Here is a 27,591-nt window from a genome sequence, read left to right as displayed (position 1 = left end):
GTGCCTGTTTGAGTCTCTTAAATGTTCCTAATGTTTTCGCCTTCACCACCACCACTGGTAAGGCGTTCCAGGTACTCATAACACTCTGTGTTAAAAAAACGTACCCCTGATGTCTCCCCTAAACTTTCATCCCATTACTTTGTACAGATTTCTTTTTGTATTTGCTGAGGCACTAGCTGCCTTATCTTCTTCTCTATGCCTCTCACAATATTGTAGACTTCTATTGTCAATGCTCATCCTTTGCTCTAAAGATAAGTGTCTCAACTCTGCTAACCTTGCCCCATAAGGCTTATTTTCCAATCCAGGCAACATCCTGGTAAACTTCATCTGCATCCTCTCCATATCTTCCACATCCTTCCTATAATGTGGTGATCAGAACTGAACACAATATTCTAAGTGTGTTCTCACCAGACTGACTCTTTACTCTTGAACTCAATCCCCCTATTAATGAAGCTCAACATCCCATATGCCTTCTTAAAATATCCTATCAACCTGCAAGGCAACAATGAGAGATGGATTTGGACCTCAAATTTCCTCTATTCTTCTACAAGGTTACGCATCTGACCATTAACCCTGTACTCAGCCTTCAGGTTTGACCTTCTAAAATGCATACCCTCATGCTTATCTGGATTGAACTCCATCTGCCACTTTTCCACCCAACTCTGCACCCTGTCTATATCCATTTTATAACCTATGAAAACTTCCAACACTGTCCACAAGTCCTCCAACATCCGTGCCATCCGCAAGCTTACTGACCCATCCTTCTGCTGCTTCGTCTAGGTCATTTATAAGAATCACAAGGGTCCCAGAACAGATTCCCCGTGGAACTCCACTAGTCACTGACCTCCAAGCAGAATACTTTCTGCCCAATACTACTCCCTGCTTTTGACAGGCAAACCAATTGTGAATCCACACAGCCAAGGTTCCATGGATCCCATGCCACAAGACTTCTGAATGAGTCTCTCATAGGAGAACGCCAAATGCCTTACTGAAATCCATACACATCACAGAATTATCTCCATTACCTTTTTAAAACAAGGGGACGACATATGCCATTCTCCCATCCTCCGCACCTCCCCTGTGCATTCTGGCTTCCTGGAGTTCAAGACCTCCATGAGTGTTCTCTTCTTCCATCTAGATTTGCTCCTGAGCCTTTCCTCTGTGGTTGATCTGAGACCTCAAGCTGACAGATTTTTTTTTTGTTTGTCAGCTTTTGGGATTTTGGTCCTCATTGAGGTTCATGTACACAGTGAATTAGTGCAGGTTGGTTTCAGATGGTATGTTGGATCTCTGAAATGACTTGTGCTCAGTTGTCTAGAATTTGTACATTTGTGCCTAAAGATGTCTTTCTGCAGGTTAGATTTTGCCAGGAACAATTTATGGTTCAGTAACTGTCCATTAAGAAATTCCATGGGCGAAACTCAACCTGCTGAATTAACTCAATGGGTAAAGCGGCATCAGTGGGAGGAATAAAATGGTTGATGTTTTGGGTTGGAAGCCTTCATCAAGACAATTCTTTCTCTCCCACTGATGGTGCTCAAACCTCTGGGTCCCCCCAGCAGAATGCTTGTTGCTGCAGATTCCTGCATCCACAGTCTCCCGTGTGTCTACACTTCCACCTGCAATTGGAGACCATCGGGCTGACATCAGCTGATGTGTGCAGCAGGCATTTCCCCAGTTACAGAAGCCAAACTCTTGAATAGTGATCCTAAGCAGCTACCTTCATTTACTTAGCAGTGAAATGACAAGGTGCAAACCTCAGGCAGATGCATGGAGATGTGAATGAAAGGCCCCTGAAATTTATGTTCAATGTGCTTCCAGCCTCAATCCCTTGGCATTGTTCAGTACGCACACTGTATAGTTGTGTGTTTTCTTCGCCGATTGCAGCATTTCTACACTGCGCACAATGATGTGGGATTGGCCCACGTCCTGCAGCCCACCTGTTGCAGTCGACGCAGCGGTAATGAAGCCGTTTCAGGTTCCACTCTGGAATTTCAAAGGGACTGTTTCAGCAGCGGAAAACCATCTTTGTCTAATTTTGCTAATTTGCCAGTTTTCAGTCAATCACGTGCTGAGGAGAAGAGAAAGCATTGTGACTGGTGCCTCGTATGGATTCACCTCCTTTCACCAGATGTGCTCTTGAGAATCTCATACTGATAGCGATGGGCCCAATGGACGCAGGCCCACAGTGCAGTGTAGCGTGCCCGCACGCTACCACAAAGTGTGGAATGAGGTCACACACACGAGGAGTCAAAGTCGAAGAGTGATTTATTGTACTGGCAGCTCTGCTTATATTCTCTCCTCACTGCTGGGGTCAGGAGTGACGTCACAGCAACAACAATCTCAGATTTGGCAGCATTCCTGTTGTTGCTCGTTATTTCTCGCCATAACATAACATAACATAACAATTACAGCACGAAAACAGGCCATTAGGCCCTTCTAGTCCGCACCGAACCAAACACCCCTCTCTAGTCCCACCTCCCTGCACAATGCCCATAACCCTCCATCTTCTTCTCATCCATATACCTGTCCAACCTTTTCTTAAATAATACAATTGACTCCGCCGCCACTATTTCTCCCGGAAGATCATTCCACACGGCTACCACTCTCTGAGTAAAGAAGTTCCCCCTCATGTTACCTCTAAACCTCTGCCCCTTAATTCTTAACTCATGTCCTCTTGTTTTAATCTTTCCTCCTCTTAACGGAAATAGTCTATCCACATCCACTCTGTCTATCCCTTTCATAATCTTAAATACTTCTATCAAATCCCCTCTCAACCTTCTACGCTCCAAAGAATAAAGACCTAATCTGTCCAATCTCTCCCTATACTCCAGATGCTTAAACCCAGGTAACATTCTGGTAAACCTTCGCTGCACTCTCTCCACTCTGTTTATATCCTTCCTGTAATTAGGCGACCAGAACTGCACACAGAACTCCAAATTAGGCCGCACCAACGTCTTATACAATCTCAACATCACCTCCCAACTCCTATATTCCATGCAATGATTGATAAAGGCCAGCATACTAAAAGCCTTCTTCACCACCCTATTCACGTGAGTTTCTACCTTCAGGGAACGATGTACCGTTACTCCTAAATCTTTCTGCTCTTCTGTATTCCTCAATGCTCTCCCATTTACCACGTATGTCCTATTCTGATTCTTCTTACCAAAATGAAGCACCTCACACTTATCAGCATTAAATTCCATCTGCCATTTTTCAGCCCACTTTTCTAAGCAGCCCAAATCCCTCTGCAATCCTTGAAAACCTTATTCCACCTATCTTAGTATCGTCTGCATATTTACTAATCCAATTCACCACCCCATCATCTAGATCATTAATGTATATAACGAACAACAATGGGCCCAATACAGATCCTTGAGGCACACCACTGGTCACCGGCCTCCAACCTGACAGACAATTATCCACTACCACTCTCTGGCCTCTCCCTTTCAGCCAATGTTCAATCCATTTGACTATCTTAAAATGTATACCTAAAGACTGCACCTTCCTAACTAACCTTCCATGTGGTACCTTATCGAAGGCCTTACTGAAGTCCATATAGACAACATCCACTGCGCTACCCTCATCCACATTCCTAGTCACCTCTTCAAAAAATTCAATCAGATTGGTCAAACATGACCTTCCTCCCACAAATCCATGTTGAGTGCTCCTGATCAGACCCTGTCTATCCAGATGTTTATAAGTACTATCTCTAAGAATTTTCTCCATTAATTTACCTACCACAGCTTCAAACTTACAGGCCGATAGTTGCCAGGCTTCCTCCTTGAACCCTTTTTAAATAACGGAACCACATGCGCAATGCGCCAATCCTCCGACACTATCCCCATATCTAATGACATTTGGAAAATTACCGCCAGAGCCTCTGCTATTTCCTCCTTCACTTCTCTCAATGTCCTAGGGAAGATCCCGTCTGGTCCCGGAGACTTATCCACCTTTATATTCTTCAAAAGCCTTAAAACTACACCTTTTGTAATCTCTATATTCCCCATATTTACCCAATTTGCTTTTTTTTATCTCACATCTCCCAATATCCTTCTCCTTAATGAATACCGAAGAAAAGAAACTGTTCAATATCTCCCCCATTTCTCTAGGCTCCACACACAGTTTTCCGCTCTGATTTTCTAAGGGACCAATTTTGTCTCTAGCTTTCCTCTTACCATTAACATATTTGTAGAACTCTTTTGGATTAGTTTTCACCCTGCTTGCCATAGTTTTCTCGTACCTTCTTTTAGCTTTCCTAATTCCTCTCTTAAGATTCCTCTTACATTCAATGTATCTTTCAAACATCTCCTTAGCTCCATGCTTCTTATATCTAATGTACGCCTCCCTTTTTCTTCGAACCAAGTTTACAATATTTCTTGAAAACCACGGCTCTCTCAAACCTTTTGCCCCTCCTTTTAACCTAACAGGAACATAAAGCTTTTGCACTCTCAAAATCTGATCTTTAAAAGACTTACATCTCTCTACTACATCCTGCCCATAAAACAAATTTTCCCAATGCACACCCTGCAAGTCCTTTCGCATCTCCTCAAATCTAGCTTTTCCCCAATCAAAAACCTCAATCCTTGGCCCTGATTTTCTCTTTCCATAATGACATTGAAGCTGATGGTATTATGATCACTGGACCCGAAGTGCTCGCCAACACTAACCTCTGTCACTTGACCCATCCCATTTGCCAACAGTAAATCTAACAGTGCTCCTTCTCTGGTCGGCACCTCTACATATTGTTGTAAAAAACTATCTTGCACACATTTCACAAACTCTAACCCATCCAGTCCTTTCACAGAATGTGTTTCCCAATCTATATGTGGAAAATTAAAATCTCCCATAATTACAACCCTGTGCTTATCACAAATATCTACTATCTTCCTACAGATTTGCTCCTCTAGATCTCGGTCCCCTCCGGGTGGTCTATAATACACCCCTACAAGTGTAACCTCTCCTTGTGGTCACCTGGGACGAAGTTCGTTGGCCCCCATGGGGTCTGCGTGGTCGCCGCATTTATCAGCCATTTAGTCTACTCGGTCATGTCCTGGTTAGTGGGCCATTACACAGGAGCAACATTTTATCAATTGTTTGTGGGCAATTGAAATTCTAGGCCCAGCAATTTTCTTATGATGTTCTCCAAACTTTGATGACTGATCGACAACCAGTCAAAGTCGACAGATCTCTGTTTACAGACTCACGTTGGAATGTCTCTTCCCACTCATAACTTTGTTACAAGTCAGTGCTACCGTGGATCAGTTAATATTGGGCGCACTGATAATTGTTCGGCTTTATTAATTCTCTCCACTTGCCCTTGAGTTTATCCTTGTTCTCTTTTGACTCTGCATTCTTCATCCTTCAGATAATATTCATTGTTTTTGTCCCTCGACTGGTCTAATTATGGAAATGCCCAAACGTCGCTCTTCCCTCCTGACCCATCCTGTATATTCAGCTTTAATCAACTTCCCCTAGTAGTGTCCCACGTGAAGGATCAAGGACACAATCAGAAATGGAAAGGCAAAGCAGAAGAACTTCTGGCACTGTGAGAAAAGGGCGGTACTAAAATAAATTAGTTCATTGGAATAAAAATAAGAAGGGTTTTAGATGACTTCACACAGTTTCAAGGCATTCGCATTGTTGCCATTGTAAGATGAACAATGCCCAATTTATGCACATCAAGATGCCATGAACAATTATTTGTTAAGTGAGCAGATAATCTCTTTGGTGTGATATTAGCTGAAGTGTCTGGAATATCTAGATTTCATGCAAGAATTTCCATTTTTATCTTCGCCTGAAAGGGTGCACATGACTTCAGTTTAATGGTGCCTGTTTCTTGGTTAACTCCTCATGATGCTGTTATGGGCCCAGAGGACCCCGAACCGAGCAGCAATAGAAATTGACCAAGACAAGTGGTAACTTAAACAAAAGATGCCTTTAATTATCTTTAAACATAAAAACAGGATCAAACTTTAACATTACTATTAACTTACTTAACCCACCTAACCACACATGTATGTAATGTGTATATAAGTTCAGAAAAGTTCTTTGGTTTACAGTCCAATCTCACTTCTCATTCCTCCAAATTCACTGGTATCAGGCAATTCTTCTACTGTGTACAAAATTTAACATTTATGAATTTCATCAGGCTTTGGTGCTTGAAAGGTAAATGGTTACTGCTCAGGAAGGTTCTTGTCGGTTTTCAGAGAGAGATTTGTTGTATGTTGAACACCCGCTATGAATTCCTTTTTAATCAGCCACTTCATTGTCTTGCCGAAGAAACTTGCCCCCTCAGGGTTCTCCAGATAATAACCTCTGTGGTGACTTGAAAGAAAGAGTTCCTTCTTATTTCTCTTATTTCAAGCGAAACATTAGACAGCCAGTCCTCTCCTCTTGCATGAACCACAAGGGCCTTGACCAGGCTGAACTAAGCAGTCACAATTCGTCTTCCAAATGGGGTTTTTCACAAGCTTGCCAGCTTGTCATGTTCCAGTCCCAGCTGCTACTGCTGACTGTAATACACTGTAGAAATGAATTCTCTCTCTCTCTCTCTCTCTCTCTCTCTCTCTCTCTCTCTCTCTCTCTCTCTGTCTCTGTCTCTGTCTCTGTCTCTGTCTCTGTCTCTGTCTCTGTCGCTCTCTTTCTCTCTCTCTCTCTCTCTCAGTCAGAGAAAACCACATGATCCTCTTAGAACAGCCAACTGCACTCAGACTGCGGCCCTGGACCTAATCTTCCCAGTTCGTTCATCCATTGGTTTCCAAAACAATCCATTACTCCACAGCATGTCCAATTAACACCGACTTGTGAAGTCCTTATAAGCATTTCTTTAAAGTTTTTGCAAAGGCACCCAGACCCTGAACTGTCTGGCTTGAGCAGAGCTCTGGCATTTTAAACAATATCTGTTTTGAAGTGTTTGTATCTGTATGTGACCTAAACTAAAAAATCTGCCCCATTTTATCTCCTTTAAAACATATCTATACGTAATATAAAATATAACATCATCTGTCACAGTGCTCAGATGTTGCGATCCCATCCCAGGGCTGTTCCTCTCATCTGGAACATCAGGCACTGAAATGCTGATCCTTCCATCACCTGAGGTAATTCACCTCCCTGATCCCGACTGTAGTAGACTACATCCTCCACAGGCAGCGTTTAAACTAGCCCTGGAGGATTTTCATATTGTGATCAATCTTGCAGAGTATCCCAATGTCCTCTCAGTCATTGCCAGGGACTTCAACCAGGCCAGCATAAAGAAAATATGCCCAAACTACCACCAGCCCTTCTGCAACACCAGGCGATCAAATGCTTTTGACTACCGCTCCATTCCATACCCCCACTGGAATCTCAGACCGTCTAGCCATGCTTCTTCTTCCTGCAGACAGACAGAAACTGAAGAGCACAGCATTGGTGAAGAAGACAGTACAGAGATGGTCTGGGAAGCCAGAAGAGTGATTTCTGGATTCAGGAGATGGGACCATGTTCAAGAAATCAGCAGGCATCTGAACGTGAGTACGCCACAGTTGTTACTGACCATCAGGAAACATATGGACAATCTTGTTCCTGCCAAGAGTATCCTCACCAAAAGTTGTGGCTGAACCAAGAAGTTTGCAAACTGGTGAAGACCACATCTGTGGCATTCAGATAATACAGGTGCAATCTTTCAGACAGCCTTCTCCAATGCAAAGAGACAATTCTGGACCAAGCTGAAGTCTCAGCTGGATTTTCCACAGCTGTAGTTGTGTGGCACGCCCACACATCCTTCAAATGAAACAAGGTAGTATCATTTACAGTGATACATCCCTTCTGGACAAGCTAAAAGCATTCTATATTCATTTCAAAATGGAAAGGAATGATGCTCCCTCGCGAGCCCCCATAGCCACTGGTGATTCTGAGGGCTGACATGAAAAGACTTTTTAGGAGCTTAAATCCTTGGAAGGTCTCTGTCACAGATGATGTACCTGGCCATGTCCTCAAATTCTACATGGAACAACTGGCTGGAGAGTTTGAAGACTTTGGGTCTGGGTTCCCCATACCTTCAAAAGGACACCCATTATAGCAGTGATCAAAAAGGGCACGGTGACCATTCTCAATGACTATCGGCCAGTGGCACTTAAGTCTACCATGATGAAATGTTTTGAGAGGTTGGATATGGAACAAATCAACTTCGAGCTCAGGAAGGACATAGACCCACTTCAGTTTACCTATTGAGACAACAGGTGGATGTCGTCTTGTTGACCTACAACTCGGCGTTAGATCACCTGGATCACTGGAACACTTATGTCAGGTTGTTGTTCATTGACTACAGTTTGGAGTTTAACACTGTCATGCTAGCAAAACTAATGATCAAACTAAACGATCTGTTCATCCATCTGCAACTGAATCCCTGTCTTCCTCGTCAGTGCACCCCAACTAGTGTAAATCGGCAATGTCACTTCTTCTTCACTGACCATCAACAAAGGGGCACCCAAGGCTCCATCTCCTGCTCTATTCCCTTTGCACTTGCGATTATGTAGCTAACTTTGGCTGCAACATCATCTATAACTTCCTTGACGACACCACCGTTGTTGGCCAAATAATAAGAAATGATGAGGCAGGATACAGAATGGCGATTTTTTAAATTTAAATTTTATTTTTTTTTAAATGTAGACATACAGCACAGTAACAGGCCATTTCTGTACACGAGCACGTGCCGCCAAATTACACCTGATTGACTGACACCCCCGGTACGTTTCGAACAATAGGAGGAAATCGGAGCCTCCAGGGGAAAACCTACCACACAAGGGAGAATGTACAAACTCCTTGCAGACAGTATGGGATTTAAACCCCAGTCCCAATCGCTGGTGCTGTAATGACATTACGCTAACCACTGCGCCAACCGTGCTGCCTGATAGGTGGTGCCAGAACATCAATATTGCTCTCAATGTCAACAAGACCAAGGAACTTATTGTGAACTTAAGGAAAGGGGGGAGTGAGTGAAGGGGCCACACACCTGTCTCCATTTATGGAGTGGGGAGAATGTACATTCAATCTCCTAGGAGTCCATATAACAGCAACTTCTCCTGGAGCCAGAACATCAAAGTAGCCGTGAATAAGGCACACAAAAGCGGCTACTTTCTCAGAAGTCAGCAGAGATTTGACATGTCAGTGAATACTCTATCAGACTTGCACATGTTCTCTGCATCTCTTCCCTGTGACTGAAAATCTATGTCCCTTGGTCTTTGAACTATCCACTGAAGGGAATAACTTGTTCAATTTATTCTATCCATGTCCACCATTTAAAAAAAAGCCAGTCGTTAATGGTGAGCATAAAACTACTGTGTTTCTGTGAAAATCCTGGTTTGGAGGGTTTTTTTTTTTGAAACTTGATGCTCAGACCATTGGGCCCATCATGTTAATGGCAGCCAAAATGAATGCTTCCCCTTGTATCTAATGGCAATTCAAGTTTTCACCCAGATACATTTTAAACACAATTCCATCTTTTCAGATATCAAATGGTAGGCAGAGACAAAAGTAAGTTATCGATCCCCACCCTTCCTCAGATGGAAAATAAAACTTCCATCAATCCCCGGTAATCCTTCACCAGCCAACTTAAATCTATGTTCCCCAATTACTGGTTTCGCTGCAAAATGACTAATATTCTTCCTGAATTCCCTGAGTCCTTCAGAATCTTATGCACCTTAGTTAAATCTTCCCTCAACGCTCCAAAGAAAATAACCCCATCCTCGTCATTTCCTCCTAATCTCTGCAGCTTACAGTACCAAGTAGTACAATATTTCCAAAGATTTGCTTGTACTCTTTACCTCATCTGTTAATGTCGAATATCCTGTATGCCTTTATAATCACAGGCCTGAGGGATCTGTTCACATTCACTCAGTCCCTTTAGTTCCACTGCACCTATGGTATCTTTTTCGTTGGCCCTCCACAACTGCACTGCCTTTTGAAGTTCAAGTTCAGGTTTATTATCATCTGACTGGCCTGAATGCTATTTTTCCTTGATAAACCCAGCTAACCAGTCCACTTCATATCACCCTGCAGCATCGAACCTTCCTTCTTGATATCAAACACAATAATGACGTGGCGACAATTCCGGATTATGGCTCCACATTTACATTCAACTCACAAGAACATAATCCAGCAAAGCCTCGTCAGCATCTTGTGAACAAGTACTATAAGAGGAATGAAAAACGGGGCATTCGACAAAATATTAAGGGATGAGAGAATGGAATTGCTCACTACCCAAGCCTCGAAGTGAGCACTTTTATGTTTCCCGCTGTTTTACTACAATATAATCACCCATCACTGATCTAGAAAGCTTGCCCACAGCAGGCTGCAAAAAGTACACGTTGGAAATATTAACTCTGTCCTGACCAACACAGGTCCTGGTATCTTAACTATAACATTATTACATATGAAGCATTTAACCTCATCACAAAATATCCTCTACTTAATTATTCACATTATTATGTGATTCCTCACGTGATTTTGTTTAATATCAATTCCATTTGGTTCCTGTCTTCTCACTGCACAAAAGCTTTTAATCTTTTCTCATGATTATGAAACCTATTCTGTTCTCACTGTATTGAGCAGGATCTGTTATTGAGCTTCAAATGACAAGCATCTGTACAGGTGAACATCTGCAGAGGTGCTGGCCTAAATGGCTAATTCTTGCTGAAATGCCCCAGCGCACCAAGGAACCTGATAAATCCCCATCCAACCTTGGCCTGCACAAGCTTCTCCGGTGACCTAGAAAAATATGCCAACTCTTATTACCAAATTTTGACATGTTTATTTCTGAACCACTTTGTCTAACACCAAAAAGTGACCTTTATATTTGGATCTCTCTTCCTATCATTCAGTGTGGTGGCCTTGTGATACAGGCTGGTCTGGGTTTCTGCAATTCTAAAGAAGGAAGGGGAGGCAATGTCTATTCCTTGCTCGGTCATTGCCTTTCGTCATCTTTCTTTTGTGCATTTCCTCCCTGTGGATTTTTCTCACTGCGTAGTTTCCTTGTTCATTTTCTCTGCCCCAGCCGCTACCCTCTCTCTCCCTCATTTTCTTTTATTTCCACATTGTCGTTTACTTTCTCACTCATTGCTCCCCCACCGCCGTCCCCCCACCTATGCTTACTTCTCCCCTTGAGAATCGGCAGCAACCAAAGACCTAGTGTTATTTCTTTCTCTGGGAATGAACCAATGCTCAAACCGAGACAACAGCAGATCAATGGTGATGATTCACTGGAAATGGACAGTCCACACCTTTGTGATACTGGTGACAGATGGTTCAGGTGTAATGGTGGACTTCAATAATTTCATCTTTTTTTGTCAGATGAGCCTGCTTTTATTATGTTACTTCTTTAGCAGCTCACGCTAAATGAGGACATTGCAGAGAAACACTGTCAGTGACATTACGAGACTTTCGACAGTTCGAATGCTGGTTGCAGGTTGTTGCGCTGGTAAATTGATGGAATAGCTTTTATTTGGAATCTTCCTTGTCCAATGAATGGTGATGGCTCTTTGGAATTCCCCAGCCATGAGAGTTGTGGAAAATGAATGAATGAATAAATAAAAGGCTGAGGGATGATTTTGAATAAAAGGGGAGTCAGGGGTTAGAATAGAGATCAGATCACATGTATCCTTTGTAGAATGGCACCACGGGCTCACGAGGCTGATCGTTTCTGCCCTAACTTCTCATATTCTGATGGGTGCCCGAATATATAATCAATTAAATCAGGTCTTACCTTTTGTCCTGTGTTTAATTTGAAATGTGGTAGATGTAGAGAACTGTGATGCTCTGGTTAATGAGCCCATGCAACGCAGAGATTATTGGATAGCTATGTATGAGGAAAAATAATATACTTCACTTCATCCATCCAAAAAGAGAAACAATCTTCTGAAGGAATATTCAGTGGATTGAGCAGCTTCAATAGTTGGGGGAAGGGAACTAATGATATTTTAGGATGAAACCCAGTCATAGTGACTGATATCTACCGGGGAATATGAGACAGACCATTAGGGGAGGTGTGAAGAAGGATGGACTGACGGATAGGGTGAGGGGTGGATTGGGAGATGCAGGCAGGTGATGGTAGGTGTTAGGGAGCATGAGAGAGAGGAGTGAGACAGAAGAGGAGGCATGTTGCAGGCAGATGAGCCGGGGAGGGGAAAGGTGGAGACTACTGGTTGTCGCTGATGTGGGATCAAAGGCTATTAATGCTGGAACCTGGTAAGTAAAGAGGGTGATGATGGAGGCAATGAAAGCATCATGGGGAGAAAATGGGGACAGGTGGGACCACCAGACGAGGGGGTCCAATGGGTGAAATGTATGTGTAGTTACATGGACCCAGAAGGGTGGGGGATGTACCGTAAATATTTGTGCATAATGCGTTTCATGTAAAATGTGACCCCCCCCCACCTAGTTTTGAGGGGAAAAAGGGAGAAAAATGTTACCTCTGTAAATAATACAACCCCCCTCCCCTCGCCCGCCCGAGCCATGCTGGCGTCTCTCTTCCCCCTCGTCCACTTGAGTCGCGCTGCCATCTCTCCCCCCACGCCTGAGTCATGCTGCCGTCAACGTAGATGGCTGCTAATATTCTTACTTATCGTTAAACCTGGCAGAAAAAATTGTTAAAATAATAGCCTCGTGTATAATGTGACTCCCCCACCCCCACTTTGAGCTTGAATTTCAGTACAAAATTTTTTGCATTATACACAAATATTTATGGTAAATGAGTGAGTGGGGGGAGGGGGAATCAGGAAGATTGGAAAGGAGACAAAAAAAAGAGGAGAGGACCAGAAAGGAATCAGAACAGGAGAGGGGAACATTCCATTCCATTAGGTTGTAGGCTTCCCAGGTGGAAGAAGAGGTGTTGTTCCTTGAGTTTGAATTTGACCTCAACCCCGTCAGTGGAGGGTGGACAGGTCAGTGTGAAAATGGGAAGGCGGGTTTGAAATGACAACTGGATGGCCTTTGCAGACAGATGCCTCCAATTTAATCCAGAAAAACTCTTTCAGCCTACTCCAGCATCTTTAAAAGAAATAATATGGAAGCTAGAAAAGAGGGGGACTTCAAGAATAACAAAGAATGTTGGGCTTTCAATCTGACATTTGAGAATATGAGGTTAGATCAGAAACCAATTGGCCTCATGAGCCCGTGGTGCCATTCTACAAAGGACACAGATGATCTGATCTCTATCCTAACTCCTGATTCCCCTTTTATTCAAAACTGTCCCTCAGCCTTCTATTTATTCGTTCATTCATTTTCCACAACTCTCATGGCAGGGGAATTCCAAAGAGCCATCACTTCTGAGAGAAGAAATTCCTCGACTCCGATTTTTAAATCACAAAATTCTGTAGTCTCTGCAGTTGCAGTAAAAAAACACAAACTGCTAGAGAAGCTCAGCAGGTCAAACAGGGTTCTTTATGTAGCAAAGGTGAAAATACATCACCGACGTTTCAGGCTTGAGCCCTTCATCAAAGTATGAGAGAATGCCGACTGGGCATTCTCCAGCCAGATGGCATTAACATTGACTTTACTGCTTTCCGTTAAACCTACTTCTTTTCTCCCCCTCCCCTTTTCCTGTCTTTCGAGTTCACCCACCCAGCCATCCCTCCTCCCCTTCATTGCTACTGTCCCCTCCCTCCTTCCTCCACCTATCATATCCTGCCTTTGCCACTCCCCCTTCCCCCCACCCTTTTGTTCGGATGCCTGCCGGCATTCTCTCATACGTTGAGGAAGGGCTCCAGCCCAAAACGTCGGTGACGTATCTTCACTTTAGCTAATTAAAGGACACTGACCTGCTGATCTTCTCCTGCAGTTTGTGTTTTTGATTTAAACAGGCAGCTGCTTAATCAAATCTGCCTCCAACTCGACACCCTCAGAATCTTACTTGGTTCAGCTCCTCAATATCATCACCTTGAAGAGGATGCTTTTATCCAGTGATTAAACTTTTACCTGCTTTGATCCATTGACATTTTTATTGTTACGACGGTGTGATGATCAGCTCCACAGGGGATGTACGGTGGAAGCTTGCTGAATGGGCAAATGGGTCCTTTTCCTCACCGTCCACCCTCTGTGTACCCTCTACTTTTTCAGCCACTCAGAGTGCACCTTGAGGAAATGCTGACTACTGTATTCATTATTGGGAACAAGTGGGCTAGCACAAAAGCTTGAAGACAACAAAAAGATTTTCCACTGTTGCCACTCCATCACCTGTGGACTTCAGCAAAGTGCTTACGGCCTTAACGGTAACAGGAGAGATCAGTCAGCTCCTTACCTACAGTTAATGTGTGCCTTGTTAATATTCATGTTCAGTTGCATGAGACTGAGAGGGTGATAGCGAGAGTTATGATCTCCATTGTAGCACACTGATATTAAATTACACGCCTGTGGTCTAATGTCCCAGTCAGCTCTCTCCGCATTCTCCATGGTCTATCATAACAAATATGGCAGGCAATGTTGCTCAGAAGAACATGAGATATAGGAGCAGGAACGGACCACCTGGCCTGTCGAACCTGCTCCACCATTCTGTAAGGTCATGACTGTTTTGGCCTTGGACTCGGTTCTGCTTACCTGCTTGTTTCCCCTAACCTATAATTTTACATTTAAAAAAAAATCTATCTATTTGTGACTTAAGTACATTCAATGAGGCAGTCGCTGCTGCTCCTTGGCCAGGAATTCGGCAGATTTCCATGCCCTCTGGCAGAAGCATTTCCTCTTTAAGTCTGCCTTTAGTCTATTTCCTCAAATCTTGAGGGAATGTCTGCTCGTTCCAGTTTCATCTGTCAATGGAAACAACCTCTCTGTTCCTATTTTATCTATTCTTTCCCCAATTTTATATGTCTCTCTTCCTTCTAAATTCTACTGAGCATAATCCCAGGCTACTTAATCCTATCAGATGACCCCTTCATTTCTGGAATCAACCTGGTGAACCTCCTCTGCACCATCTCCAGAGCCAGTACATCCTTTGTCAAGTCAGGAGATCAGAATTACTAACAGTATTCCAGTACCCTGTACAGATGCAGCAGTTCCTCCCTGCTTTTTTAATTCAAACCCTCTCGCGATGAAGACCAATGACCCATTGGCCTTCTTGATCACCTGCTGCACCTATGCACTAACTTTATGCGATTCATGCACAAAATGCTGCCAGGTTTCTCTGCCTAAAATGCTCTACAGCAAATATGCACCCAGCTTGAATCAAAACAAGTCAATTCTCATCCTGCAGGTGCTACTGTGTCATTATCAGCTGCCCCAGTTATCAATATTACATCGTGCTTCCTTCAGTTGGGGAGAACATCAAGCAATATATGTTTAATACTTGGGAGCTTGCATCTCAAATTGGAATGAGTATGTAATTTGCTTTCCTTGTGAGATTGTTCTATATCTTAGGAAAGGAGAATAGTTTCCACTGGCATTCCGACCTCTTGGTGCAGAATGACAAACATGTTGGAAATGGATCGGCAGCCCTGCTGCTTCTGTTCCCCTTCGCTATCTATTTATAAGTTTGATAAGCTTTAAATGTTAGAAAATGTCTAATTATTGCACGTTGCTGTTCAGTTGCCTCAGAATATTTCACTTTAACCAGGTCCCAAAAGCCTTCTTGTGAAACTCACAATAAATTTGTGAGAAATGCCAACTATCCAATTATGTTTTTCTGTTGGGGTTAATAAGTGCATTAAATGGATTAATAAATAATACTTGCTGCATATAATCACAACATATACTTAAAGGCAAATACCACAGGACAATGACTTGGGTCTGGTTAATGACTTTTCAGTCAGTATTGCAGAGAAATCTGGCTGCAAACAAAAAAAACTAGTTATTTTCTATTTTACAAAAAAAATGACCTTTTTAGCAATAGTTTTTTTTAAAATAATACACACATTTTCAATTAGCATTCCAATTCTATAAACACTGAGGACTAACAGACTGAAAATAAATGCACAACTGTCATTAGCTATTTCAGTTTTGTCATTTTCAAAGCATAATCTTTATGAAAAATACTGCATCTTTACACCATGTTAAATAACTCATGTATGTACAAGTGGATTGTTAAAGACAAGAATACTGAATAAAATCTGTACAAGTTCTTTGCTTTCTCATTTTAAAAAATACTGCACGAATAAAATCAGTACAAACTCAAACATAAAGAATTTCAGTGAAATCCGTGTCACTTTCAGTCTGACCTCTGGCAGCAGCATCTCTGCATTAACAAAATGATTTATGCCGTGGGCCACAGGTCTCCCTTGTTGTCTTTCAGCTGTCTAGGCCTTGTCCTCCTTTAGTCCATCATTGTGGATGGCAATAATCTGAAGCGCCCTAGTCAGGGTTTGGGTCACTGAATATGGCTGCCGGAGCATGTCACTGTTGCTATTGTGCTCAGTTCTGTGCCAGGCTCTCTGTGACTATCTGGGCTGTCCTTGTGGGTTTGCATTTCATACTGCTTGTGAGTCAGGTGTCCCTGATGCGCTCCACAACAGCTCAGTGCTGGCTGGTCATAGGTGAGGAAGGTCGAGACACTCATGGCAATGGGGATCTGGAAGTGGAAGAAAAGACAGCGCAGATGAATATAACCATCTTTGATGGCAGCATTTTAAACTGTTCCAGTGCAGAGACAATGTGAAATACCCAAACATGCTAGATGGAGGAACTCAGCAGGTCATGCAGCATTCATGGGAATGTTTCAGGCCTGGGCCCTTTGTCACTTGACCCCAGCATCTGCAGACTTTCTTGTTTAAATGTGTAACATAAGGTATTGTGATCTAATCCAAAACACTTTAGGTCCTGATTATCTGAAATAAAAATAACAGTATCTGTGGAGGAAAAATACACAGTTAACAGATAAGCTTCTTCATTGGAAGCTGAAGAAAATTGGAATGTGAAAGAGATGACGGAGATAGCAAAAGGAAAGTATGTGATGGAACAGGGGACTGTGGGCATGTCCGGGAACATCCTCACTGGGCTGGGCAAGCTGGCCCGCCTTGTCTACCTGTAGCCCCTCCCCATAAGATCCCCTAATATTGGCTCATGTCCAAGTCTCCTTCCTCATACCTGCTTTGGACATGAGCCAGCAGCTTGTCTGGGTCTTCTGATCAATAAAAAAATGAGATGGGAAAGCAAGGAAGATAAATTCCAACAGAAATGGTGGAGCTGAGGAAAAGGATGAGAGGATAGTCAATAGAGTTTCTGAGTGAAATGGCAGTGTTTTAGATCTTAAGTCAATCAAATTGAATTGTCTACTGTCACATGCTCTGAGATATGGTAACAAGCTTTGTTTGCATACTCCTCCTGACAAGTCAACTCGTACTTCAGTCCACCTGGCTCAAGTTTCAGATTTGTCACCTATACCATGCTACAGCGAGAAAGTTTGTTTTTCAAGCCATCAAACTAGACATTTCATATAGGAAGGGTAAATTGTATAAAGATGAATATTTTTCCAAGGTTGCAATACTTATTTCAGTCGTTACCCATTCCAATACCAACAAAGTTTTTTTCGATAATTAAATGAAAGTGTAAGAAAATTTATTTAGCGTGATGAAATGCCAAGGATAGCTTTGGAAAAGCTAATTTGGAAATTTGATCAGGGAGAATTACAGTTGCTGAATTTTTGCAGCTCAATTAAGATTTCTATCCTTCTGTTATCAAATTGGGGAGAAGACAACTAGATCGAAATGAGAAACTAATCCAGAACATTTTTGTATAAATGGAATGAGGAACCTTTGAAAGGAGTACCAATTTTAAAACATTTATTTAAGATATGGAATGGAATTCATATACAAAGAACTACAAAATAGCTAAGATGATGTTAAAGCAAAATCCACTTATTCCTTTTATTTTAAATAATCCTTTCTTTGATATCTGGCACAATAACAGGATAAAGAGAATAGAAGATTGTTTCTTAGAAGATTTTTTCTTGACTTTTGAACAAATGAAAGAGAAATACAATATTCCAAATAAAACTTTTTTCATACTATCATATTAAATCATATTTAAAAAAGAAATTAGGTGCGAATTTTAGACTTCCAGAACAGAGCCCATTTGAATATTTAATAATTTTTATATTTATTGATAAATGTATTACTAATATGTATATATAATTACAAGACACAATGCAGAAAAAGAAACTATTTAAATTTTTTAAAATGGGAAAATATTTAAATATACAAATTCATGATGAGGCCTGGTCAAGATTGTGCCAGGAGAGTTTAACCAATACAATTAATGTTAGATATCAAATAGTACAATATAATTTTTACACCAATTATACTATACTCCATATAAATTACCTAGACTAATTCAAATCATTCTGACAAATGTTTCAGATGTAACAAAGAAACAGGAACCTAATTACATGCAGTTTGGTCTTGTGAAAAAGTGGGAAAATTTTGGGAAGACTTGAATATTTTAATTTGGACAAATTATGAAGATAAAGATCCCAGAATATTTTTGCTTGGTGATTTATATGACATTGATACTAAGTTAAAGTTAGACAAATATCAACAAAAATTTTTGAGTGTAGCAATAGTGGTGACACGCAAATATATGTTAGTAACATGGAAGTCAAATAATTTTTTATGGTTGGATAGATGGCATATGGAAATTAAAAACTGTATATCATTGGAAAATATTACTTATAATATAAGGAATCAGCCTGAGAATTTTTATACGATTTGGAAACCATATATGGATTTCACCAGTAAGAGTCTATCCACATCGTCCATAATACCTGCTCCTCCCAATTAATATGTACGGGATTGAATAATATGTTAGGAATATATGAATAGTGAATGATAAATAAATTCAGGTGTTTTTTTAATTTTTTCTCTTTTCTTTTTCTTTTGGGGGGGGATGGGGATAAAAAGAAAAAAATATATATATATCATTTTGTATAATTTTTATTACATTCTATTGTTATACGATGAAGAATTATATGTATGTATTGATGAAAATGAAAAATAATTTTTTTTTAAAAAGCTAAATATTTCATACATAGTACAGCAAGTAATGGATGGAGGGAGAGACATGATTGCCCAAGTGGAATGGCAAGGCACCTGAACGAAAAACAGGTGAACACAGGACAGAAGTGCAGAGTTATAGGGAGAGATCAGTTAGCTCAGAGCAAAGGCAACATGGTTTTAGTTGTTAAACAGGAAAGTATGGAGTTGCTGGCATTGAGTACAATACACAAAAGTGATCAGAAAAGACAGTAGGTCACGCAGCATCTATAGGAGGGACAAGACACTTTCAATGGTGCACCTACAGCAGCTGTCGAGGGACGTAGGTAACATACAACATTTCCTCAGGCATCTGAGTGAGAAGAGGCACTTGTGCCCTTTCTTGGTCATTGTGTCAACGTGGGTGAACCAAGACAGGCCACTAGAGGCGTTTACTCCAAGGAATTTGAAGCTTCAGAGGTGTCAGAATCAGGATATGACAATAAGAATGATTGTAATGCATGTAAGTGGAGGACCTGCCAGGAGCAGCTCAAAATGACTGATGCCATAATGCTAATTCAACAACCGTGACAGATACTGAAACGTAATAAAAACAGAGAAAAAATCCCGAATTGCAGGCCACATCTGTAAAGAGAGAGGCAAGATCTGCTGCCTGACCTGCCAGATGAGCATGAAAAATTGAATGCTTCTAATTTTAGTGTAATTTTAGGCCCCTTTTGGAACATTATGTTCCAATTTGACACCATCAGATGCCTCGGTAAAATTGTTCCCTGATTTTTGCATCACAGAACTTCATTTTCTGGTGCTACCAATTTGACCCAAGTTAATATTTTCACCTCTCCATGGAGATGTTTATCATCATGAAGATTTATAAATATTGAGAAAAGTTTGTAATGCAGAAGGACCAGCTGCAGGGAGTAACCATGGTACCATGTGACGGAAGGGAGTTGGATCTTTAAGGTTGTTTAAAGGGATCATACTATAGCCAGGCAGAGCTTGGAGACGAAGATTGAAATGATATTTAACTCCATCCATAACATTTTCCTGGAGAAATTATTCCACATTCATTGTAAATTCTATCAATTCCCTTTACTCATTAAATGGATAAAATTTTCTGAGTAAAATCATTTTCCTTCTTGTATGGTATCTGTGTGCACCGCCAACTCATACTCCCTGTACCACCAGCAACAATGGATGCACACAGTGCTGTCAATTAAAAGTCTATCTTCGCACCATACAGGCATTCCCTGGGTTACATTGGACTGTGTCCTGAAAACTATTTGCAGATCGATTTTTCCCAAGTTTGAAATGAACAATTTCATTGTGGGTCAATGAACATGAACATTTATTGTCTTTCTCTCTGTAGTTCCGGAGGTGCAGCACCAGAAGGTCCCACATCTAGTGCCTTGTTTTGGTGGCCTTAAGATATCAATGAATGTTATATTGTTTGATAAATTATTTTACAAGTGTCAATAGCAGAGATTTGCTTTGCCATTTTGTCATTTTCCAGAGCAAATCTCTTAAGTGGCCCTTTGCTGTGAATTGGCAGTGTAGCAGCCCACGCTCAGAGACCCGGACTGACCCACAAAATGGCTGACGAACGCAGCGACCATGCAGCCCTGGTGGGGGGGGGGGGGGAGTGACACAGGCTGTCGTCCCAGGTGCCCTCCCGCATGATGGGAAGATGGTGAACTGTGGTAGAAATGCCGGCCAATACCAGCCCAGCGCTCTGAGGATGCTACATTGGTGACACTGACTGGTTCAACTGGCAGTTGGACACAAAGGTGATAGACCAGGTGGAGCCAGCAACCATCCACCCGGTCTCACTCAGGCTCCCAACGTTTTGGGTGTCACAGCCACACATGTAGTTCAAATAGCAGGCTGAGGTTCAGTTCCACCTTAGACATACCGCAGCCAACGTCACCCACTAACTTCTATGTTGTGAGCGCACTTGATTAAGATAGTGTGGCAGGAGTTGTACAGGAGCCTCTGGAGCAAGGAAAATACATGGCATGAGTGTGCCACCCACTTGCTGTATATGGATGGATTGGGGGACAGGGCAAACATGCCCAGCGCTGAGAGCAGCCAACAGCTCCTCCTACTGGACTTTTGGCCCCTTTGTGGGGCCATTTTCTTTCATGCCCACTGCCTGCTTGTCGACCTTAATGGATGGCACTTGGTGCATACCACAACTTTTCAGACACTACCTCTGGGGGAAGCCAAGCTACCCACCCCCCACCTTAACTCCATAACACTTTCAGATAACAAATTCGTCGACATCCTGGTGGAGTTCCCCTCAATAGTGGTGCTAAAGTTCTCCACAACCAAGCCAAAGCACCAGATTCTGATTGAGGGCCCCCACTCCACACCAGGGTGCACTGACTCCCTCCCGTAAAGCTCGGCCAAGTGAAGGAGTATTTTAAGAAAATGGAGGAGCTGGGGATTGTGCAGCACTCCAACAGTCCCTGGGCATCCCCCTCCACAAGGTGCCAAAAACAGCGGAGGGGAGGGAGACCATGTGCCAACAACCACCACCTCAACGAGGCCACCTGTGCCCCACATCCAATATTTTGTGGCCAACTTGCATGGACCATGGATGTTTTCCAAGATGGACCTCATCCAGGGGTACCATCAAATCCCAGTTCACCCCAGGACATCCCTAAGACTGCAATCATAATCCCCTTTGGCTTGTTCGAATTCATACGCATGCCCTTCGGTCTGAAAAATGTGGCACAAACTTTCCAGTGGCTGATGGACGTAATGGGCCAAGACCTCCCATTCACGTTCGTCTATTTGGACAATTTCTTCATCACCAGCCGCAACCGCAAAGACCGCGCCACCCACCTGAGACAACTGTGCGCCTGGTTGTGTGAATTCAGGCTGACAAATAACGCTGCAAAGTGCCAATTTGTCCTGGACTATATTGATCTCCAGAAGCACAGGATAAATAGACATGGGGCAACATCCCTCCACGTAAAGGTCGAGGAGGTCCAGCACTTCACTAAGCCATGCACAGTAAAGGGGCTACAGGAATTTGCCAGTATGATAAACTTTTACCACAGGTTCATACTGGCAGCAGCCAGCATCATGTGGCCCCCCCTCTTCGTTCTGATGGCGGGCAAGTCAAAAGACATTACCTGGGATGATGAGTCTTTGAAGGCATTCCAGAATGCTAAAGACACGCTGACCAACACCACCCTCCTGGTACACCCCGGACCAGAGGCACCTACTGCCCTGACAGTCGATGCCTCCAGCCCAGAGGAAGAGGGAAACCTCTGGCTTTTTTCAGCAGACATCTCGTCCTGTTTCCCACCCACTCCCCCAAAGCACCTTCAATCGAGAGGTATTGGCACTGTACCTGGTGGAAAGACATTTCCATTACTTTTTTGAAAGTCAACAATCTAAAGTCTTCACTGATCACAAACCACTGGCCTTCGCCTTCCATAAGGTATCGGACATGTGGTCGGCATGGCAGTAGACACACTTGTCCTATGTGTCCGAATTTACCACAGACATACAGCACATCGCAGGAAAAAGCAACTATCATGCCCCACGATAGAGTGGGTCCATGCCCTGTCCCAGGGAGTTGACTATGTGGCCTTCACCAAAGCGCAGCAGCAGGACCCTGAGATCCCCATGTATAGGACAGCCATCTCTAGTCTCAGGCTGGAAGACACCCCCGTCGACCCAGGTAACTGGATACTAATGTGCGACGTCACTACTGGCAGCCCACGCTTCATCGTCCCGGCCGCATGGAGGCACCAGGTTTTCGACACCATCCACAACCTGGCGCATCTGGCAATATGAGCCACAGTCAAGATGGTGGCTGGCAGGTTTGTCTGGCATGGCTTCTGCAAGCAGGTCAGCCCATGGGCCAAAACCTGGATGAACTGCCGGTTCTCAAAAGTGCAGACTCACACAAAGGTACCCACACAGATTTTGAACCAGCGCAGGTTCAGTCACCTACATATTGATATAGTGGGGTTGCTACCAGTTTCCAGTTGGGCGAGAAACCTGCTGACCGTGGTGGACCGCTCCACAAGGTGGCCTGAGGCAGTCCCATTGGCTGATACCACCACAGAAACCTATGCCAGGGCACTCATCAACACATGGGTGTCCAGATTCAGGATCCCAGAGCACCTAACCTCAGACAAGGGCACAATTTACTCTGGGTTCTGGGCAGCGCTGGCTTACTTCCTGGGGACACAGCTCCACCATACCATGACGTACCACCCTCAGGCCAATGGGTTGGTGGAGCAGTTTTACAGGCACCTCAAGGTAGCCTTGATGGCCTGGCTCAAGGGTCCCAACTGGGTGGACGAACTGCCTTGGGTCCTGTTGGGGATTCGCACTGGACTGAAGGAAGACTTCAATACCTTGGTGGCGGAGATGGTCTTCCACGCACCCTTAATCATTCCTGGGTAGTTCCTGTCCCCTGACAAATGCCCAGAAGGACTACGACAACCCTTCATAACTTGTGGTGAAAACTGTGGTCTCTGGTCCCGCAGCAACACCCTCCACATGGCCAGCCCAAATATAACATCCCCAGGGAATTAGACTTGTCAGTATGTATTTGAGCGAAGGGACGTGCATTGACTGCCCCTACAGCGACCCTATGAGGGGCCCTAAAAGGTCATTAGGGACAATGGCTCCACTTTCATTCTCGACATCGGCGATAAGGAGGAGACTTTTACCGTCGACCACCTGAAACCAGCATATCTGGACTGTAACCAGCCAGTCTCCACTCCTACCCTGCGATGGACCACGGCCCGATCCCTGGTTCTGGGGGGTAGGGGGAGGGTTGTGTAGCAACCTATCCACGGAAATGTGGACTGGCCCTCAAAATGGCTGATGAATGTGGTGACCGCGCGAACCTGGGGGGGGGGGGTGACACTGCCCGTCATCTCAATTGACCTCCTGCAAGGTGGGAAGACAGCGAGCTGTGGCGGGAACTCTGGTCACTCCCAGGCTGGCGTTCCGATGACACGCTTCCCTGATGTCAGCACCTGGGGCCCATATAAAGATGACAGGCAGAGCATTGAACCAACCTCGACTTCAAGGCTTTGGTGTGCATGTCATTCTTCTCCACGCCTGCATAGCGTGAATGCTACAAGCAGCTGTATTTTTAAAGGCAACGCATCTATTTGATTTCTGTGGAGAGGTTACATCTGATGATTGGTTGTTTTGTGAATGGACTAGTTGTTCGGTAACTCCTGACCATGTTTGCTTTTCTGTAACTACCAGATATTTAATTTTTCAAATATATAAATTCTTAAAATTTCTGGCAGAGCGATCTGTCAGAAGACTAACAAGGTAATCAATGAGCAGGGCATTAGTGTCTACCACTTGTAGTGACTGCTCACTCATGAATCTGCTCCATTGGGTGTCACCTGTAGCAAATTGGGCAGGGAATTGAGAACTGGGCAATCATTAAATCCTAGCACCACAGGGGTCCGGTGATGGGCTCAACTGCAGTGTGTGCGGCTCACATCCAATATCGTTTAGCCCAATGCAAATCTCAGACATTTGAGTAAGGGTCTCCAACCTCAAGTGTAGAATATTAACTGCTGATCTGGTGAATATTTCTCAGCTTTTCTGTTTTCATTTCAGATTTTCAGCATTTGCAATCTTTTTGACATCAATAAAGAGAGTAAACGTGATTATGTGGAAAATATTGCCACATTTGCTGTATTAAAATGGGAGAGTGTTGAATATGTCAAGATACTGACAGTATTTGTTCTTCGAGATTGAGAAGCTTGTGTACCGAGTGACAAGAAGACAAATAAGCTGGTGAGGATGAGAATGTAAAGTGCAAGTGGGTGGAGAAAGAAGTGTTATTTTAAAATTTGTATTCAATCCAAATGCACACGACATAAAGGTAGAAGAAAAGCGAGCACTTTGGCTGTGCTCTCCATGGGCCTGAGTTATCTGGTATGCTGAATTTGGTCTACAGATGAAATGATGATAAAGTAGGGATCTCACGACACACATTCGCCTAGTGTCCCACACATGGAACCAAACTGAACCAAACTGATCCATGCTCAAGTTCTTCCTCCTGCATCCAACCTGGTCAGCAGTTCTCCCCATGGACCTGCAGAGGGAAACATTATTCAGCATCCTCCTCCTCCCTTTTGCCCCCAATTTTTCCCACTGCTTCTCTGTTTCTATTTATGTTCTATTTCTATTCCAAAGATTATTTTCAATTCATGCACTCTTTCTTCAGGTTTGAAGTATTTTACTTTTATATTCCTGGAACTCATGGTTGACTGACGAGGTTTTATCTCTTAATGAGCGGTTACATTGATGGACAATATTTAATGTTTGGTACATTGGATATACAGTAAAATCCCTGTTATCTGGAATTCAAGCAACCGGCAGCCTCAAGAATCTGGCAAAAAAAAAATCGTGGAAAATAAATAGATAAAAAATACAAAAGTTTAAAATTGGCACCCTCTAGCAGTTAGTGTACTAATCCACACAATACGGACTTTCAAACAACCGGTAAATTTACTTATCCGGCATCTACCCATCCCCATAGGTGCTGGATACCAGTGGTTTCACTGTATTTTCTTGGTCAGAATTGGATCCTTGTTGACCACACAATATATACCTCTCCCAACTATTGGTTCCATAAAACTTTGGGGCAAGTACAGCAGATGGGCCATATTGTAACACTGGTTTGCAGTGATGATCAAAGGCTGGTTCCAATTCCACTTTGTTACCACTAGATAATGGGCCAGTGATCTAATGACAGCAATGGATGGAATTCTTCTTGGCCCCCTCAAGGGTTAATTTAAATCACTGAATAAGTTGCTTTAACATGAAAAACAGACTCCATTATGAACTGAGAACTGATGGAAACATGGGATAAAATCTAATTTGAGCCCACAGACAGCATTAGACCAGTGAAAAATTCAAGAACTTCTGAAATATCTATAAATATCGCAGCTTCAGACCCATTAATGAGAAAAGATTCCACCAAAAGTCCTAACATCTATTAGTTCCATTAGAGTGGAGGACGTTTATTATAATACATTTCAATCAATGTGCAGAATTTAAAATCTGATGAATAATTTAGTGACATTAAAATGCTTTATTATTTCTTGTGATCTTGGTATCCACTCTATAACATCTGATTAAGCAAAACTGCACTGTGAATCCTCCTGCCATCTATTTAACCGTCAACATCTTCCTCATTGCACATCAGCCAGAATCATATTTATCTCCTGACCCACAGGTGAGATGCCTTACACTATCCACCTGGCTTTGTACCAGAAGTGCCAAGTACTAACCCATGCCAAAAAAATACACATGAGAGACAGCAGATGCTGGAATCTGAATCAGAAACGCAATCTGCTGAAGGAACTCACTGGGCCGAGCAGCATTAGCGAGAGAAAAAAAGAATGATCAATGTTTTGGACCGGAATCCATCATCGAGATCCTTTGCCAACCATTCTTTTATCTCCTACTGACGCGCTGAGTTCCACTGCAAGACTGTATTTCTTTTTTGCTTCTAATCCAAGACGCAGATTACAAATCCAACAGTTACAAATTAAGCCAGAGTACATTGGCACTGTGACTGCAAGTACGAGAAGAGCTCAGTTCAGATCTTGCCAGTTATAATGTCATGCCCTGTATTTTATAGATCACTTTACTGCAACTGATTATTTTCTCACACAAAATATATTTCTATAAATTACTGAACTTCTGAATACGATTTGATACTGAGAAACTCCAAAAACAAACACATCCATTTGTGTAAGAAAAAATATTGTCGAGCATATTAATCGCAAATTTCCATTTCTTCTTTTTCTATCTGCAGTGAATTTCTAAGTTATTTTGGATATCTGAGTAGGTGAATGATAATTAGGATAGAGAATGAACTCTGGTGATATGAAGAGCAAATGATGAAGCCAAATCCTATTTATTGTGAAAGGAGCCTGCAGGTTTCAAGTTTGCCTCATAATCATTATCTATGCAGCTAATGTAGCCGTCTGTGCAGCTGACAGCTAGAGTGTAACAAATACAAGACAATTTGATCCATGGACTCTTTCAGAAAATCCTTAAGATTCACTGGGTTCCACCTACGCATCGAGTTTGTTGCTTGCCTGATTATGTCTGAATACTTGGCTCCATGCCCGTAAATATTCTGGGACATATTCCTATGTGATCTTTTCTTCATTATCTTAGAGTCCTAATTACATTTGCTGGGATTAAAGCTTCCATTCTGTCTTTGGAAACATAGCCCTGTAATTATCTGAGTCCATGGGTGGGGGTGGGGGGGTGTTGGGGGTGGGAGGGGTGAGGGGGTGGTGGTGTCAGAGCAGGTCCTGTCAGTGGTGGAAGTGAACAATTTCATCCTCTGTCTAAATTAGATGATAATGCTCTCTGGAATTAATTTCTCAACAAAATGTTAGAATATTCGCTCTCACATTTTGAGCACACGAACAAAGGATCCAATTCTGACCAAGAAAATACAGTGAAACCACTGGTATCCAGCACCTATGGGGATGGGTAGATGCCGGATAAGTAAATTTACCGGTTGTTTGAAAGTCCGTATTGTGTGGATTAGTACACTAACTGCTAGAGGGTGCCAATTTTAAACTTTTGTATTTTTTATCTATTTATTTTCCACGATTTG

The 27,591-nt window shown here is 42.8% G+C and overlaps 2 protein-coding genes across 17 annotated transcripts in view; one reads left to right on the top strand and one right to left on the bottom strand.

Annotated features, from left to right (window-relative positions):
* Window positions 1-27,591, top strand: part of LOC138744504 (catenin alpha-3-like) — a 1,801,283-nt gene that overhangs the window by 403,829 nt on the left and 1,369,863 nt on the right. The window lies entirely within an intron of this gene.
* The window catches only part of LOC138744505 (leucine-rich repeat transmembrane neuronal protein 3-like), a 318,566-nt gene continuing 307,222 nt past the window's right edge, over window positions 16,248-27,591 (bottom strand). Inside the window, exon 3 of the mRNA XM_069900811.1 lies at window positions 16,248-16,531. Coding sequence (XP_069756912.1) covers window positions 16,331-16,531 — 201 coding nt within the window. The 3' untranslated portion in view covers window positions 16,248-16,330. The remainder of the gene's footprint in view (window positions 16,532-27,591) is intronic.

The sequence above is a fragment of the Narcine bancroftii genome, chromosome 10, assembly GCF_036971445.1.
Source record: "Narcine bancroftii isolate sNarBan1 chromosome 10, sNarBan1.hap1, whole genome shotgun sequence".
In the NCBI taxonomy this organism is placed as follows: domain Eukaryota; kingdom Metazoa; phylum Chordata; class Chondrichthyes; order Torpediniformes; family Narcinidae; genus Narcine; species Narcine bancroftii.
Note: the sequence above shows the minus strand (reverse complement) of the source record. Positions and strands in the feature narration are given on the sequence as shown.